The following is a 13775-nucleotide window of genomic DNA, read 5'->3' as shown; positions in this document are numbered from 1 at the left end:
TACAGCTTTCCAAAACATTATACATGTTAAGTACAATTATCTCTGAACAAATAAAAATAATTAAGTAATAATTTTAATAATTCTTTGAACTTATGTAAATATAAATTCAAACGTTCACAATTGTATTGTTTTATTTGTAAGTGTCAAAGCATATTTTGTACATGTCATGGTGCTATAACATAACCTCACGGAATGCAAGTTCTTTCTAAAATATAAAATTGCAAAAAAAAAAATGATACTTGAAATATGTACAATGATATTCAGTTGAATAACTATTGATAAATGATATAAATGAACAATTATTGAGCATGTAATTATATTTAGATTCAAATACCTTGAAAATAAATGTAACATTATACATAAGTATTTTGAAAATACTATTTTACAGCAAGAAACAAATGTATCATTATTTATTTTACATTTCTAAAATTATAACATGTTAATGTTTTATAACTGATTATTTTAAATGTTACATTAAAATAAATGAAAAATCTGTACGTATATCATGAATTAAATAATACTGTGAAAATATGAATATTGTTTAAAATGTACAATCTGTTTTGAAAAAGTAATTTTATACTAATTTTTTTTATATCAGATCATAAAACAGATTGAACATTTAATACAAATTTCCTATTAAAATATCATTAATTTTATTTTCTAAATTAAACCATATTACTTTGCAACAAATTTATGTATAAAAAATAAATTCACTCTATTTAACATAAATTGTTTAATATGATTACTCTTTTCTTAATGCATGAAAATTTTCATTAAGTATAAAATAAAGTGGAAAATAAAACTTCTTTCAGTTTGTTCATTTACAATTATCATTTAAGGTAATTTTATAGTGTGCAAATTCATAGAAGATATAAATGATTTCCTAAATATCTTATATCCCAAATAACAGTCACAGAATAAACTTTAATCAGTCTTTAACCTTTTAGGTGTTGGTTCACTATTTTGCGAATTAGAATCTTCTGAAAATCCCAGATGTGCAGAAAAATCAGTTAACCCTTGAGAATCACTAACTGTTGAAAAACCTAATACATTCAAAATTTTGTAAATTTTAATATTCAGAAGTAACACATATTCTGTAATTTATTAACATTTAACTCACATGTATTTGAGTCCTCTGTAAGACCAAAATTAGAATTGGAGGAATCTAATCCACTTTTTCTTGGCAAACCATTTTCCTTATCTGCAACGGTCTTGCCTTTCTTCTTCTAAGCAATAAAATACTAATTTTTATTTCTTATTTCTATTTGTTTTACAACTCTTAGTTACCTGATCAAGTGTTGATATAGGTACCCATTTATAAATCTTCATAGTAGTTTCTCCTATCGTAACCCATTTCTTTTCCCTATAAAAGTATCAACATGAAAAGTGCATTCCTTAAACTAATATTAAAACAACAGACAGAGAAGCTACCTTCTTTACTGTTATTAAAAAAGCAGACAAGAACACTATTATTCAATCAACACGCATGAAATATGTCAGAACTACAAAAGTCTGTTTACAGCTGACATGTGTAATGCAAAATTTCTATTAAATCTCGCAATTAAGAAAAATTTTAATCCGTTTTTGATATCCATACAGTTTTACTACATTCTTTTTTTACTTTTTTTTTTTTGAGACCTTTCATTTCCTCGTGCATCTATAATATGTTAAGAGATTTACCAATGGCGAACTTTGTCAACAACTTGCATTACACGCTTAATATCATCCTTGGCACGACTACGAGTCTCTGCACGCACAGACCGCGACATCATGTTACGCGATTATATGTCACTATTAACTAAACACGATATGAAACACCGGAACATTCGTCGGTAAAGAGGTTAGAAAACTGACAGCGAATATAACTTTCTACAGCGGGGTAGCAAACACCTTCAGTTCAAAGAACGAGAATTACAATCATAACAAGACGATACGTCTGTGACAAAAGGTAGGGGTACAGAGGGAATGGCGGAAACCAGCGACACTCATTAGTAAGCTAACTTCATGTTTTGAAGATATTAAAATCATTATTATTTGTTACATATATTTATTATAAGTTTTATGTATATAAAATTTCAGAATAAATTTTCTGATAATAATAATATATTAAGTTTATTATAAATAAAAATATGATTTAGTAAAGATAGTTAATATGAGCATCACTGACACAAATGGTAAATGAAATTGTAGCGCTTTTTGTAGTCTATAATATTATACGAATATACACGAATTTATATCACAAATATATTTATTCAGATACTGTTAATATCAGAAAATATATAAAAAGTAATGCAAGTTGACGGTTTTTATATATATAGTACCAGAAAATTTTAGGTAGTAAAAGAAATATAACTATATAGTAATATCTTATACAATGTTTTTTATTGTAGTTAAAAGATGATATGAACAATATCATTATTGAAACACTGTGCTTTGAAAAAGAAAAAAATAAAACTATCTATTATTGTTTTTTACAGAATATTTTATTCGTATCCTTATCGTAAGGCGAATTCATAATGTTAGTTTTTGTTAATGGAGTGTAAGATAAAACAAAATACAATAAAGAATTATAAATCATTTAAACATGCCTTAAATTAAAATTTATCAATTTTTATTCTTTCTAAAGTCTGTGTCATGACTTTCATATTATGGTATACATAATTATAACATTAGCTGTCTTTATCATAAACATTATGCAATCACGTTTCATTCGAAACTTCAGATGTCTATTATCAAATATTTTACTGTTACGTAAACAAAATATCAAACAAAATTAGTGTTGAATAATAAGAAAATATCATTAATTTGTATTTGCAAATATAAACTGTTACACAAACTGATATTCGCAAAGAAATAATAGCTGATAATCTTACTTAACCAAAGAATCGAAGAAAAGATGTCTAAACCTGATAATACACCTGAAAATGCTGCATCTGAAGAGCTTGAATATGAATGGATGGTAATACTGTATATTTAATATAGTTTGTTATATTTAGTATCAGTTATATTTAATTCCTAATTATAATTAAATTTAATTGTGATTAAACATTAAAGATATAATAAAAACTCAATATATTATTTCTTTATAATTAACAATTGAATATTTTGTACATTTCAGATCAAGCCATGTGCCATATATAAAGACGAATTTAAAGATTGTAGTAGCATAAGAGCACGCTTTCATCAATATTTTATATTTGGAGAAATATTAGATTGTAAACAATGGAAAAAGGATTACATAAACTGTTGTCAATGGGAAAAAAATAAAAATAAGGAAGCATATGTATGTTAGAAATCAAATTTATTTGAAAAATATTTTACATAATTTTGCTTATAATAAAATATTTAATATTTTAAAAAATATTACATTATTTACAGAATGAATTAATTGCTAATGAGAGGGAACGTAGATTTAAGAGACTAAAAGGTCATTACGGTAATAATGTTTGGGAAAAGAGAGATAAACCTCCAGAGAATTGGAATGCACCATTACCTACCTGGCTAGAAGAAAGAAATAAAAATTCATATTTAAAATATGTAAACGACCATGAGAAACAAAGAAAAGAAATTGGAAAATATTCTTGTATCATAATGTAGAAAGAATTAAATTTTTTTATAGGTATTTTTAAGTAGTAAACATTAATGTTAAAACAGTGAAGATTTTATGTTTTATTATACTAAAAAATATACGTATATGTTAAACTACAAATTAATTATACAACATGGTACAAGAAATATCAATTGGCTAAACTAAATAAATAATAAATTTTATGTAAAGAATAATATTGAATTATCATATGTCTTATATTACCTTTAATATGATCTTTAATATCTTCATATTTTTAATATGCAAAAATTTACATAATAGAAATGAATTATATTAAAAATACATCATGTTACAAGAATCTTAGAATATAAAGAAATAAATTAATTAAATATTAAATAAAATTTTTAAGAATATTTTAAATCAAAAGTAGCGTTCATTTACATTTAAGTGTTTATACATTTTTTAAATAAAAATAATTAAAATTAAGTTTATTTATAATAGGTTAATTTTAATATTTGATTAAAAACATTTTTTTTGGAATGAGTCCATACTTCATTAATGTTTTTTTTAATAAATGATTTTCTACATTGTGCTCTCCTTATTTATACAATATATGTACAAATAAATATAGATTATAACAATTAAATTTTCCTTTATGGTGGATTTCATTTACTTCATTTTTAAAAAAATCTGTATTTTATTTTTTCAAATAGGTTTGTTCTATTTAATATTCAAAGTATTATAATATTAAACTTACTTTTTTAAAAATTATAATCATATGTATAAAAATTACTTCCGACTTAAGAATTATAATTAGTATATATATACTAGAAATAATATATTTTTCAAAAAATAAAATTTTGTGATTGAAATAATTTTCATTTTCGTTTAGATAATTTAAATTAATTTAATAAGTGATTTAATTATTTTGCTATATTAGAACCGCGAAAAGTTATTTTATATTGTATTATAATACAAATAAGTTTTAAAAATATATGTATGTATTTACGATCTTATTTAACGATATACCGTTTTATGTAAAGAATTATGGAACTATATAAAATTAATAAACAAGACGTTGAAAATATAGTTTACATAAAAGTAATAGTTTAAGTAATTAAATACATTATTAACATATAAATATAGATAATAACAATAGTAATTTAATAATTTGATTTAAAATTTGTGATTACTTCATTTTCTAATTATTACATTTTCCATATAAATTTGAAATACAGATAAAAGTATAAAATATGCAATATCGGGACAATAATAATAAATGTTGGAAGAAGTAATAAAATTAAAAGCATATATAAAAGTTGCAAGAAAAATAACAATATGTATTGTAAACAATTACGTATTGCAAAGAAATAGTATAGACGGCCGAAACAGCAAATGCAGAGCTCCGTGTCGGACATGCGCAGTACGCTACTCGGTGAATTCCGTTACGCACTTTTTCCTCCGTTACGAGAGTCAATCCGCAAGTGGCCAGTAGCAAAAGGAAAGGCAAAAAGCAACGCTGGACTCAAAGAAACGGGAGAGATAGTGTTTAAACGTCGCGGCAAATCCTCCCCACTTCTTTGAGAGACGCACAATAGAGAAACGCGTTGTTCGATCAGACCGTAGTGTTACGTATGTACGCGATGCTGAATGAGTGACGTAATCTAAATACAAATATCGCCTATCAACCAATAGGTTTAGATCAGAGCATCACTCTGTTAGGAAAATAACAGATACGAAATAAAGCCACTAATTTGACTTGCCAAGAGACAGCTACTACGGTATCGTGTTAACATCTCGTAAACGGAGTCGAGTATTGTGCTCTTTGTGCTGACACAAGTGTGCGCCGGTAACTTAGATTTCTCACAAAGACAAAAAAGAATGGCGGAAGACTGTCCTGATGGTGATTATCTTGGGGCGTATAGCCGTTTTTTCTCCGAATTTGTCCCCGTAACGCGGTACGATCAGCTGTCTACTTTGGTGAGCTGGTTTAAGTTGTACGAAAATGAGATTGTCGGTGAAATCATCAATGTGACTCTACACTGCCTCAACCAGAGGTAAGTGAATGTACTTTTTAAATGAATGATATTGCAGCATGTCAGTGCGTGGGTGGACATAAAACGTGTTTATTCGTTGATAGCGTCTATGGCGGCCGGCATCAATATAGGTCTTGTAAACTGTACACTTTCAGCAGTTTTGTTTTCTATTATATTTTTATACGCAACAAAATGTTTCGATAGCTTTAATTACAATACAATTTGAAATCATTTGTGCTTGACATCTTAGTTGTTTATTTTTAATTCGTAATATAATTTTTGTTTATCCATGTTTTTGTATACTAGCAACACGTGACACGCAATAAAAGTAGGCGGGGCGCATGCTGTAAATGACAGTAGGAATGTTTCTGATTGTTCCGCGACTTTTTTCTTCTGGAAATTGTAGCATTTTTCATATAGCTTACAATTGTCATATGATAGTTTTTCGCTGTTTAAAATGTGCTTTTAAATTGTATGGTCGACGAGTTATCCTTACACTACAAATATATAAGTAATTAAGTACTTAATTATCAGTAGTTAACGTAATCCGTGTGAAATAAGATAAAAACAATTTCTCGTCCAAAATATAAGTAAGGTTTATGAAAGACGCTTAAAATAGCGCTTCGCTACTTGGCCACTCTTTTCGTGGGTCATTGTCTGAAAATAGAGAATACAACATTAATATTAGTAATTTTTATTTTGGTAATTATTCGGAATCATGGCCACTTCACCAATTTAGATGATAATCCAAATAATTACATACATTGATTTTTTGATATAGTCTATATTTATATCAATAGACTTTTACTTTTATGTTAATTATTTTTAGTTACCTATTAATTTCGCGAAAAAAATTTACATCATGAATAATAATCGAGTGATGTAAATATAGAAATCAAACAGTTAAATATTTCTTTTAAATAGTCTTTTCAAACATCGTAATGATGTTGCGCCTAGGGTCTTCAGAAGTATAAATACGGTCCTGATTATACATTAACGGTTCTAGTTAATTGAAGTGAATAATCGTATTATAATTGCTGCCAGGTGCAGTATATTGTATTTCAAAAACTGTACGCGTGCAAATGAATATAAATATGTATAAAATATTTGTAATGGCTAATTTCGAGAGGACGACAAATTTGGAAATTTAATTTTAAAATTAAATTAAATATTGCTAGGCCTTAATTGAACTAATTTTGAAGCGATATAACGTTTTTCGTTATAATCATTGGTTATTGCATTATATTGTCAATTCTTAATATAATGTCATTCTCAATATATAATTATATTCATATGTTTACGTTTTTAATTAATCGTTTATGTTTATACATAATATAGAAAATAAAAATAAGCTTTTTTCTGTTTTATGTTTAAAGAGTTCACACGATTGTAAATGCAAATGTAAATGTAAATGTAGATTTAGATTTAGATTTAGATTTAGATTTAAATAGACGTATAAACGTAAATGTAAGTGTATCGAAACGTACCAAAACTAAACCATCCTGTGTAAGTTCGTGTTTCCGTATGACTTTGTTGTTATCTGGACCAACTGAAACTGTTACTAGATTGTCTCCCTCCATTGTAGTTACATTCTAAACGAAAACAGACAGAAATATAAACAATGAAACCTTTTTTATACCACCTCAAATCGGAAAATTCAATATTTCAAACAAAACAAATTATAAAAAATATTAAAAAAAAATTGTCGTCTCATTAAACACTTGGATAATTTATTTACATTGATTTAAATATAATATGCACGAAAATATATGATTGGCTTTTCTATATCGTATAATTAATATATGTTATTTCATATATAATATGTATAATATAACTAAATAAATGATATAATTTAAACTGTCATACAAATAAAGTATTCCTTCCGAAAAATTCATACCGACTAACGGTAAATACTAAATGTATGGCAAAATATTAAATTAGACGTCAATGTAAAGATATTTTTCTCTTTCTCGCTTTTACAGTGAAAGTTTGAGATGTTATCGTAATTAATTTAGACAAGCGTAATATTTTAAAAAATAATATAAAAATAATAGTACTTTCAATACGACTCCGGTAGGCATATGTTCTTCATATTCTTCGTTGAGTATAAACGTCGCTTCTGCCGTACGAATCATCGTAATGGTACGAATGGTCCATTTATCTCCATCGTTCGATATTTCCAGTCGTGGACTGGACATGCACATCATTTTCCGTGGAATGTATGGTACACCTATAGGTGCATGCAATTGAAAACGAAATTGGCTTAATTTCGGTTCTATGTGTCATTGTTTCCAGTAGGACATAAATCGTGTTTGAAATTTTGTCGTTTCAAAAAAACTAGTAATTTCTATCGGAATAATTTGATATAATTCTATAACGGGTTTTCAATAAATAATCCACTAAAATTGAACATTTTAACTCTTTATTTAATAAATGAAATATTCAGTAACTAAAAAAGACATAAAATATACACTGTTGATACAAATAATTATAAATCCATATATATATATAATGAGTGTTGTGTGTATGCATGCGCACGCGTCTATATTAAATACTAATCGAAATAAAAATTTTAATTTATATTCATAATCGATAGAACATTAAAACATTCGGTTGTCGTACAATAAATAAATCAATTTGATAATTTGTTTGGTCGATTGATTAATTTTTCAAGAATAAAATAACGAATGTAAAATTATAATAAATGGGCAATGGCAGCGTTATAAACCGTATTTATTTTTATTTGCATCATAAGGTAGGTCGCATTCATTTTTAATCGCTTTCAACATACCCACGGCTTTGAAATACTCATCGAGGTTTTCATTGCTTTCATGTTGATAAGTGCCGACGATCGATGTCATTTCGCTTCTCTGTCGGTAATATTCCGGAGACGATGCGTTTGGTGTTCGTTCGGGATGCTTTCTCGTCGACTGTAACGAGATTTCATTTTCAGACATATTGCTATGGACCAGTACAAAAAAAAATGTTGATTCTTAATACATTTGAAACAAATGTATCCTCGATGTCATTGCTGTCTATAATCTTGGTAAAATTTTTATCTAAATCGTCGTCCCCTTGTTCTTGAATCAAATGCCGCTTGAAAGTTACTTCTCCTTTCCATAGATTTTTCATATCTAAATGATACACTGTCATATATGGCGAATATAAAGTATGTGCAGGCTAATTTTTTCAAACTCTATTAATTTCAGTATTTTTCTCTTAATAAATTAATTTGTACATTATTATTTATAAATTAGTAATTTTTTTACTAAGAAGATTAAATTTATTACTTTCGTGTAATAAATTACAACTGTTTTCAAATTGAGTGAAATAAAGCGGTGCATTTGATTGCGCTATGTTTGTTAGATAAGATATAGAAGTACATATTTACACTGGTAGGAAATGAGTTACCTCTATGATGATATCGTCTTACGATGAGACTTGCAACTTTTAACAAAATGATGATAATGTAATTAAATAATGATAATTAAATGTTGATTGTTTATTTATGTAGTAATAGTAATAAAAATAATATTAATAATTATAGTAGGATTACTATAAAATTGTAATATTGTTCTGATATATATATCAGATTATAAATATATATTATATCAATATATATTGATAATTATATATCAGAATATATATATGGGAGAAATGAAAAGTACAAAATCAAGAAAATCATCTATTGATTAAATTATTTAATGTAACGATACTACTATTTTCCCAGAATTTTTATAATCAAAATTATTTTCTTTTCTTTTTAATTGTAAGTTGTAATTATAGAATTGTTAAATTATCTATAAATTATGATTGGTAATTAAATATTATTTTTTAAATTATTTTTTAAATATTATTATTCACAAATTAATATTAATAATAAAATATAAGTTTTAACGATGTAAACAAATATTTAAAGGAATGTTAATTTTTTATCATTAAATTAAATATACTATACAACTATGACAAAATTTAAAATATGATATAAATCACTTTAACATTTTAAATTAAATATTTTGAACTACAATAAAATTGAGATATTTCTTGTTTAATAAATATGTTATCTCACTTAATAGATAAATTGAATAAATAGTCAATGACAATCATTAACTCATTAGTAGTGAATTTTACATGTACATATTTAATATAATTTCTAGTACGATAAAAGTTGTTCCTAAAAGAAAATTTCATGTATATATTACTTTAAATATATTAATCATTATATTGTATCTATCATTATATTTAATTGTAAAAATTAAAATCAATATAATACTAATACTAGTAAAAAATTATTATTAACAAACAAAGTGGATTAATGTTGAAATGTGTTTTAAAGGTTAATGTAAAATTATTTTTATTACAAATTGTAAACAACTTTTATGCTTACGCTTTAAAGAATTTCGAAATGAAAAATCCATGGTTGTCACTATGTGATAATATATTTTCACTATAGAAAATGAATTTTTGAATTTTGTGAACTGAAAATTTCATACATTTATTGCTTTCAATTTACTGACTTGTGTGTCAATTATGTTTATAGTTTCTATGTTCAGGGATGTATTTGTATTACAAAATTTGTTCTTTATATTATTTATATTATGAAATTTAATTTTTTATTATTTTATGAATAAATTATTATTTTAAAGTCTTGAAATATAATAAAGAGCTTTTATTACATTCTAGGCATTGTCCACCAAGTTTACAAGGATATTTGATTCGTCAAGTAATACAAGAAATGAAATCCACATGTAAAAAACAACCAGAAGATTTGATAAATTGCGCAGAAAGCAATGTGTTTAAAAAATTTAGAAAAGGTATGTTATTGTATAATAAACTTTTTTATTGTCTGTAATAATGATAATATATTTGATAAAATCTCTTTTTTTTGTAGCATATGATTCACTAGCATTAATGGAAGATGTTACTGTCAAAGTTAATGTAATATGTGCTCGCTATCTGGACAATAGCAGATTGGCATTATTGCCACCTCCTCCTTCGTCACCATTACCACAAGTAACAGCAGGTGGAACCAAAAATTGTAGAAGAAAAATGGAAGATCGCTACGTTGTTTTACACGACTTACACACTATATTTGATATCGTGGTAAATACAGACACTAGATTTTTTTTAACCGATATATATAAGTAATGAATCTTTTATTAGAAAAATATGTTTCAAACTGTAGCATGACTCTGTAGCAAATTATTATGCAGTATTTGATGGACATGGAGGACAAGATGCAGCTGCATATAGTGCATCTCATTTGCATCAATATTTAGCAGAAAGTATATATTATCCTACTGATCCAGAGGTTGCCCTACGTGACGCTTTTCGTGTTACAGACAATCTGTTTTTAAGTAAAACACATTCCGAAGTAAGAAACAGAAATTTATGTATATAATAAATTATTGGATATGATAGTACAATTTACAATTTTTATTTTAAATGCTATTATTGTTGCAGTACTCACGTAGCGTCACTAGTGGTACTACTGCAGTTTGCACTTTAATATTAAATAAAAAATTATATGTTGCTTGGGTAGGAGATTCAACAGCTATATTAGTAAAACGTGACAGTATTATTCAATTAGTGAATCCTCATCGACTTCATCGTAAAGTAAGTATATATGTTTTCATTGAGTATATTTAACATTTGCTCCGAAGAACATGATCGTACAATATTATATGTTTGTATTCGTGACTATGTATTCTTACTCGTGTTGTATATATACCTGGAGAAGGCACTCCAGGATCAACGTTAATGTGATGTCTATCGTGACAATGTTTGAATCGAAGACCTAGTACTGGGTCTATAACAGGTTGATAATTTGATGTTTCATTCAAACATGTTTTTCCTGTTTTCCAATCGTAATATGCAAGATCAGAAGAATAAGGCCATATTTTCTTTCTTCCTTGGAAATATGGAAGCCAATTTTCTTTTTCTAGTCTTTCACTAAAATCGATGTAACCAGAAATTTCAAATTGAAGTTTTGTTAAGTTTCTTACGAATATAATGGTGGATATAATTTTCAATCTATTTAAACGTTCTCGAAGAGCCAATTCTTGCATTACATTACCCCTTGGTGTTATTAATTCTGATATTAATTCATATGGTTTATAAATTGGAAAGAGTAAATTTTTCACAGCATTCAAACGGCGATAAAATGTATCTTTATCAAGTGTTTTGCCTGTACAGCGATAACCAAGTTCGGCTAATCTACGTGCATTAATAAGATTTCCTAAATATCCAAGATCAACAAATGTTATTAGGGAATCCAAATAATCTTCATAAGTTTCAAACTGTAACAATCTTTTGTCGCTATCTATTTGTGTTCCTATCACTGTCATTTTTAAATATTATTTATTTAATTAATGTCAATGACTTTAAAATATTAAAATTTATCTTTTAGTTTAATAATTTTCTGACAGTAAATTTTAAATTAGGTTTTATTTATTTTGTTTGAAAAACAATTGATATGTGATAGATATAATGTGTTCTATAAAAATTTCATGATACAATATGCAAACAATATAAATTTTTGTTCTCAGGATGAGGTGGAAAGGATACAAAGAGCTGGAGGAGTAGTAATGAAAAGTATGGGGATTATGCGTGTCAATGGAGTATTTAGTATTTCAAGAGCAATAGGTAAGTCAATTTTATTAATTTTTTACTTTCTTAAAAAAAAAAAGATTTTGCAATAAATATATAAATATGCAAAAAAATGATTTAATATAAAGACAAACATATAAATATTGGAAATATCATTTAAATATAAAATGAAATGTGATAAGAAAAACCAGTAAAACTAAATAATAAAAGAAAAAAGAATATTTTATATGAAATAAGTCATATTTTTTTAAAATATAAAATTTGTTCTTCTGTTATACATAACATAAAGTTTTAATTATAAGTAATAGTTGGAATATAAGTTAGAAAGTATTAAAAACATTTTTTATATTTTGATTATCTAATATGTGAATTCCTTTTTATGTTTTGATTTAAATAGAATCACTAATTACCATAATTAAATTTTTAAATTGTTTAAAGAAACTGAAATATATGTGACATTTCAATTATAGCATATAATTTACTCGTATTCAGATTTGCTATTGAACGTTTAGGTTAAATTTTTACATTTAGTTACGATAATACACGGGTATTGTTCGATATAATATATATCATTATCTTTGATATGAAATATTAACACAGAAGTAAGAAATGTCTTATGATAGGGTGTGGATATAAACCGATGATTGTAATTGATGTTTATGTTTAAAACTTAATGTTACTTTTAGTACTCACGTTCGTTGGTACGTATGAAGTAGAACACGTTTAATATTCACTAGTACGATCAATCTTATTTTTAATTAACTATTTTGCATTATTTCTATGAACTTCGTCATCAATTTCACAGTTCTCATGAAAACTGAATATCACTAGATGGCGATACAGGTATTCTCTTATAACCGGTCAATTGCATTGAACTTACACTGCGCAAACGCGTTTGAAAGTGCAAAGTACAGTTTCTTATATTTTTTTAATTTATTGCTGAGAAAGTCATACGTTTAATCTCAGTAAGATTATTTTTTCAAAAAATAATTTTTTCTCCTTTTTTAAATAAAATATAAAACAGAATATGACAAAAATGTTAATTGTAGAAAATTTGATCCGATATAAATATTAGGACACTCTACTTTTTCAATGATCCAACCAATTGCTTCAATTAATTTAGCTAAATATATATTTTAACAAATTTGAAATAATTTATTTCTGTTAAAGATATATAAATTAACTCTTCATATAGGAAACAAATTATGATCTAAAAATGTTTTCATTAAAAAAAAATTATATTTATTTATAAATAATTTTTCAAATATATAAAAATAACATTCTAATATTTTACAATTAGTAATTTCATATTTAATCTTTCCTGCATATATATTCAAGTATGTTTTATGGAATTAAGAAATTTAAACCGAGAAAGAGAATTTATAAAATAAAAGTTATTTGCTTTAAACAAATGTTCTAGTATCGTAATTATAATAAAGTATAAGCAAGGAATGACAATAAGAAAGATATGTTTATAGTGTAGATGTCAGTTTCTTCTCATATGTTTTTAATTATTTTATTATAACTAGTTCCCGTAGGCATGTTATTGCGGTTTCTGAAACTTGATTCTATTATCATCTCGA

The 13775-nt window shown here is 25.7% G+C and overlaps 5 protein-coding genes across 6 annotated transcripts in view; 2 read left to right on the top strand and 3 right to left on the bottom strand.

Moving 5' to 3' along the window:
- Positions 1-860: 860 nt before the first annotated feature.
- Positions 861-1775, bottom strand: BCL7-like (chromatin remodeling complex subunit BCL7B-like protein). Its single transcript, XM_017902217.1, has 4 exons — positions 1681-1775; positions 1288-1363; positions 1121-1226; positions 861-1043 (listed from the first exon to the last, which is right to left on the bottom strand). Exons 1-4 carry the CDS (start codon positions 1770-1772, stop codon positions 925-927), a joined length of 393 nt encoding a protein of 130 aa, XP_017757706.1. The 5' UTR covers positions 1773-1775; the 3' UTR covers positions 861-924.
- A 114-nt stretch (positions 1776-1889) lies between these two features.
- On the top strand, positions 1890-3597 carry LOC108549015 (UPF0545 protein C22orf39 homolog). Its single transcript, XM_017902216.1, has 4 exons — positions 1890-1948; positions 2884-2959; positions 3119-3283; positions 3379-3597. The coding sequence occupies exons 2-4, from the start codon at positions 2897-2899 to the stop codon at positions 3595-3597; spliced, it is 447 nt and encodes a 148-aa protein (XP_017757705.1). The 5' UTR covers positions 1890-1948; positions 2884-2896.
- Positions 3598-4818: 1221 nt separating this feature from the next.
- Positions 4819-13775, top strand: part of LOC108549022 (kinesin-related protein 4) — a 237398-nt gene continuing 228441 nt past the window's right edge. The window contains exons 1-6 of the mRNA XM_017902228.1: positions 4819-5604; positions 10267-10397; positions 10475-10686; positions 10769-10957; positions 11047-11199; positions 12132-12228. Of these exons, the coding sequence (XP_017757717.1) occupies positions 5429-5604; positions 10267-10397; positions 10475-10686; positions 10769-10957; positions 11047-11199; positions 12132-12228 (958 nt within the window). The 5' untranslated portion in view covers positions 4819-5428. The remainder of the gene's footprint in view (positions 5605-10266; positions 10398-10474; positions 10687-10768; positions 10958-11046; positions 11200-12131; positions 12229-13775) is intronic.
- LOC108549024 (fatty acid-binding protein 12) lies at positions 5529-13006 on the bottom strand. Of its 2 annotated transcripts, none has more exons than XM_017902232.1 (5): positions 12886-13006; positions 8375-8513; positions 7641-7813; positions 7071-7175; positions 5529-6240 (listed from the first exon to the last, which is right to left on the bottom strand). In XM_017902232.1, exons 2-5 carry the CDS (start codon positions 8442-8444, stop codon positions 6181-6183), a joined length of 408 nt encoding a protein of 135 aa, XP_017757721.1. In that variant the 5' UTR covers positions 8445-8513; positions 12886-13006; the 3' UTR covers positions 5529-6180. The 2 variants fall into 2 exon arrangements, with proteins under 2 accessions (XP_017757721.1, XP_017757720.1); XM_017902231.1 differs by lacking the exon at positions 12886-13006 and adding an exon at positions 8584-8769 and having other exon boundaries at positions 5604-6240.
- LOC108549023 (uncharacterized protein C4orf22 homolog) lies at positions 11229-11930 on the bottom strand. The gene has a single exon (XM_017902230.1). The coding sequence runs from the start codon at positions 11928-11930 to the stop codon at positions 11229-11231; it is 702 nt and encodes a 233-aa protein (XP_017757719.1).

Source organism: Eufriesea mexicana, unplaced genomic scaffold (assembly GCF_001483705.2).
Source record: "Eufriesea mexicana isolate 0111107269 unplaced genomic scaffold, ASM148370v2 scaffold1809, whole genome shotgun sequence".
Lineage (NCBI taxonomy): Eukaryota > Metazoa > Arthropoda > Insecta > Hymenoptera > Apidae > Eufriesea > Eufriesea mexicana.
This window is presented reverse-complemented; position numbering and strand designations above follow the sequence as displayed.

What these genes read in the sequence shown, in the direction of transcription:
- BCL7-like (XM_017902217.1), bottom strand. Translation starts at nt 1,772, where the DNA reads ATGATGTCGCGGTCTGTGCGTGCAGAGACTCGTAGTCGTGCCAAGGAT. An exon ending in GTTGACAAAGTTCGCCATTG is followed by an intron (nt 1,364 to 1,680) that starts GTAAATCTCTTA and finishes ATACTTTTATAG; the next exon opens with GGAAAAGAAATGGGTTACGA. An exon ending in TACAGAGGACTCAAATACAT is followed by an intron (nt 1,044 to 1,120) that starts GTGAGTTAAATG and finishes TGAATGTATTAG; the next exon opens with GTTTTTCAACAGTTAGTGAT.
- LOC108549024 (XM_017902231.1), bottom strand. Translation starts at nt 8,736, where the DNA reads ATGACAGTGTATCATTTAGATATGAAAAATCTATGGAAAGGAGAAGTA. An exon ending in AGGATACATTTGTTTCAAAT is followed by an intron (nt 8,514 to 8,583) that starts GTATTAAGAATC and finishes ATCTCGTTACAG; the next exon opens with TCGACGAGAAAGCATCCCGA. An exon ending in CTACCGGAGTCGTATTGAAA is followed by an intron (nt 7,176 to 7,640) that starts GTACTATTATTT and finishes GTTTTCGTTTAG; the next exon opens with AATGTAACTACAATGGAGGG.
- LOC108549023 (XM_017902230.1), bottom strand. Translation starts at nt 11,930, where the DNA reads ATGACAGTGATAGGAACACAAATAGATAGCGACAAAAGATTGTTACAG.
- LOC108549015 (XM_017902216.1), top strand. Translation starts at nt 2,897, where the DNA reads ATGTCTAAACCTGATAATACACCTGAAAATGCTGCATCTGAAGAGCTT. An exon ending in AGCTTGAATATGAATGGATG is followed by an intron (nt 2,960 to 3,118) that starts GTAATACTGTAT and finishes TGTACATTTCAG; the next exon opens with ATCAAGCCATGTGCCATATA. An exon ending in ATAAAAATAAGGAAGCATAT is followed by an intron (nt 3,284 to 3,378) that starts GTATGTTAGAAA and finishes CATTATTTACAG; the next exon opens with AATGAATTAATTGCTAATGA.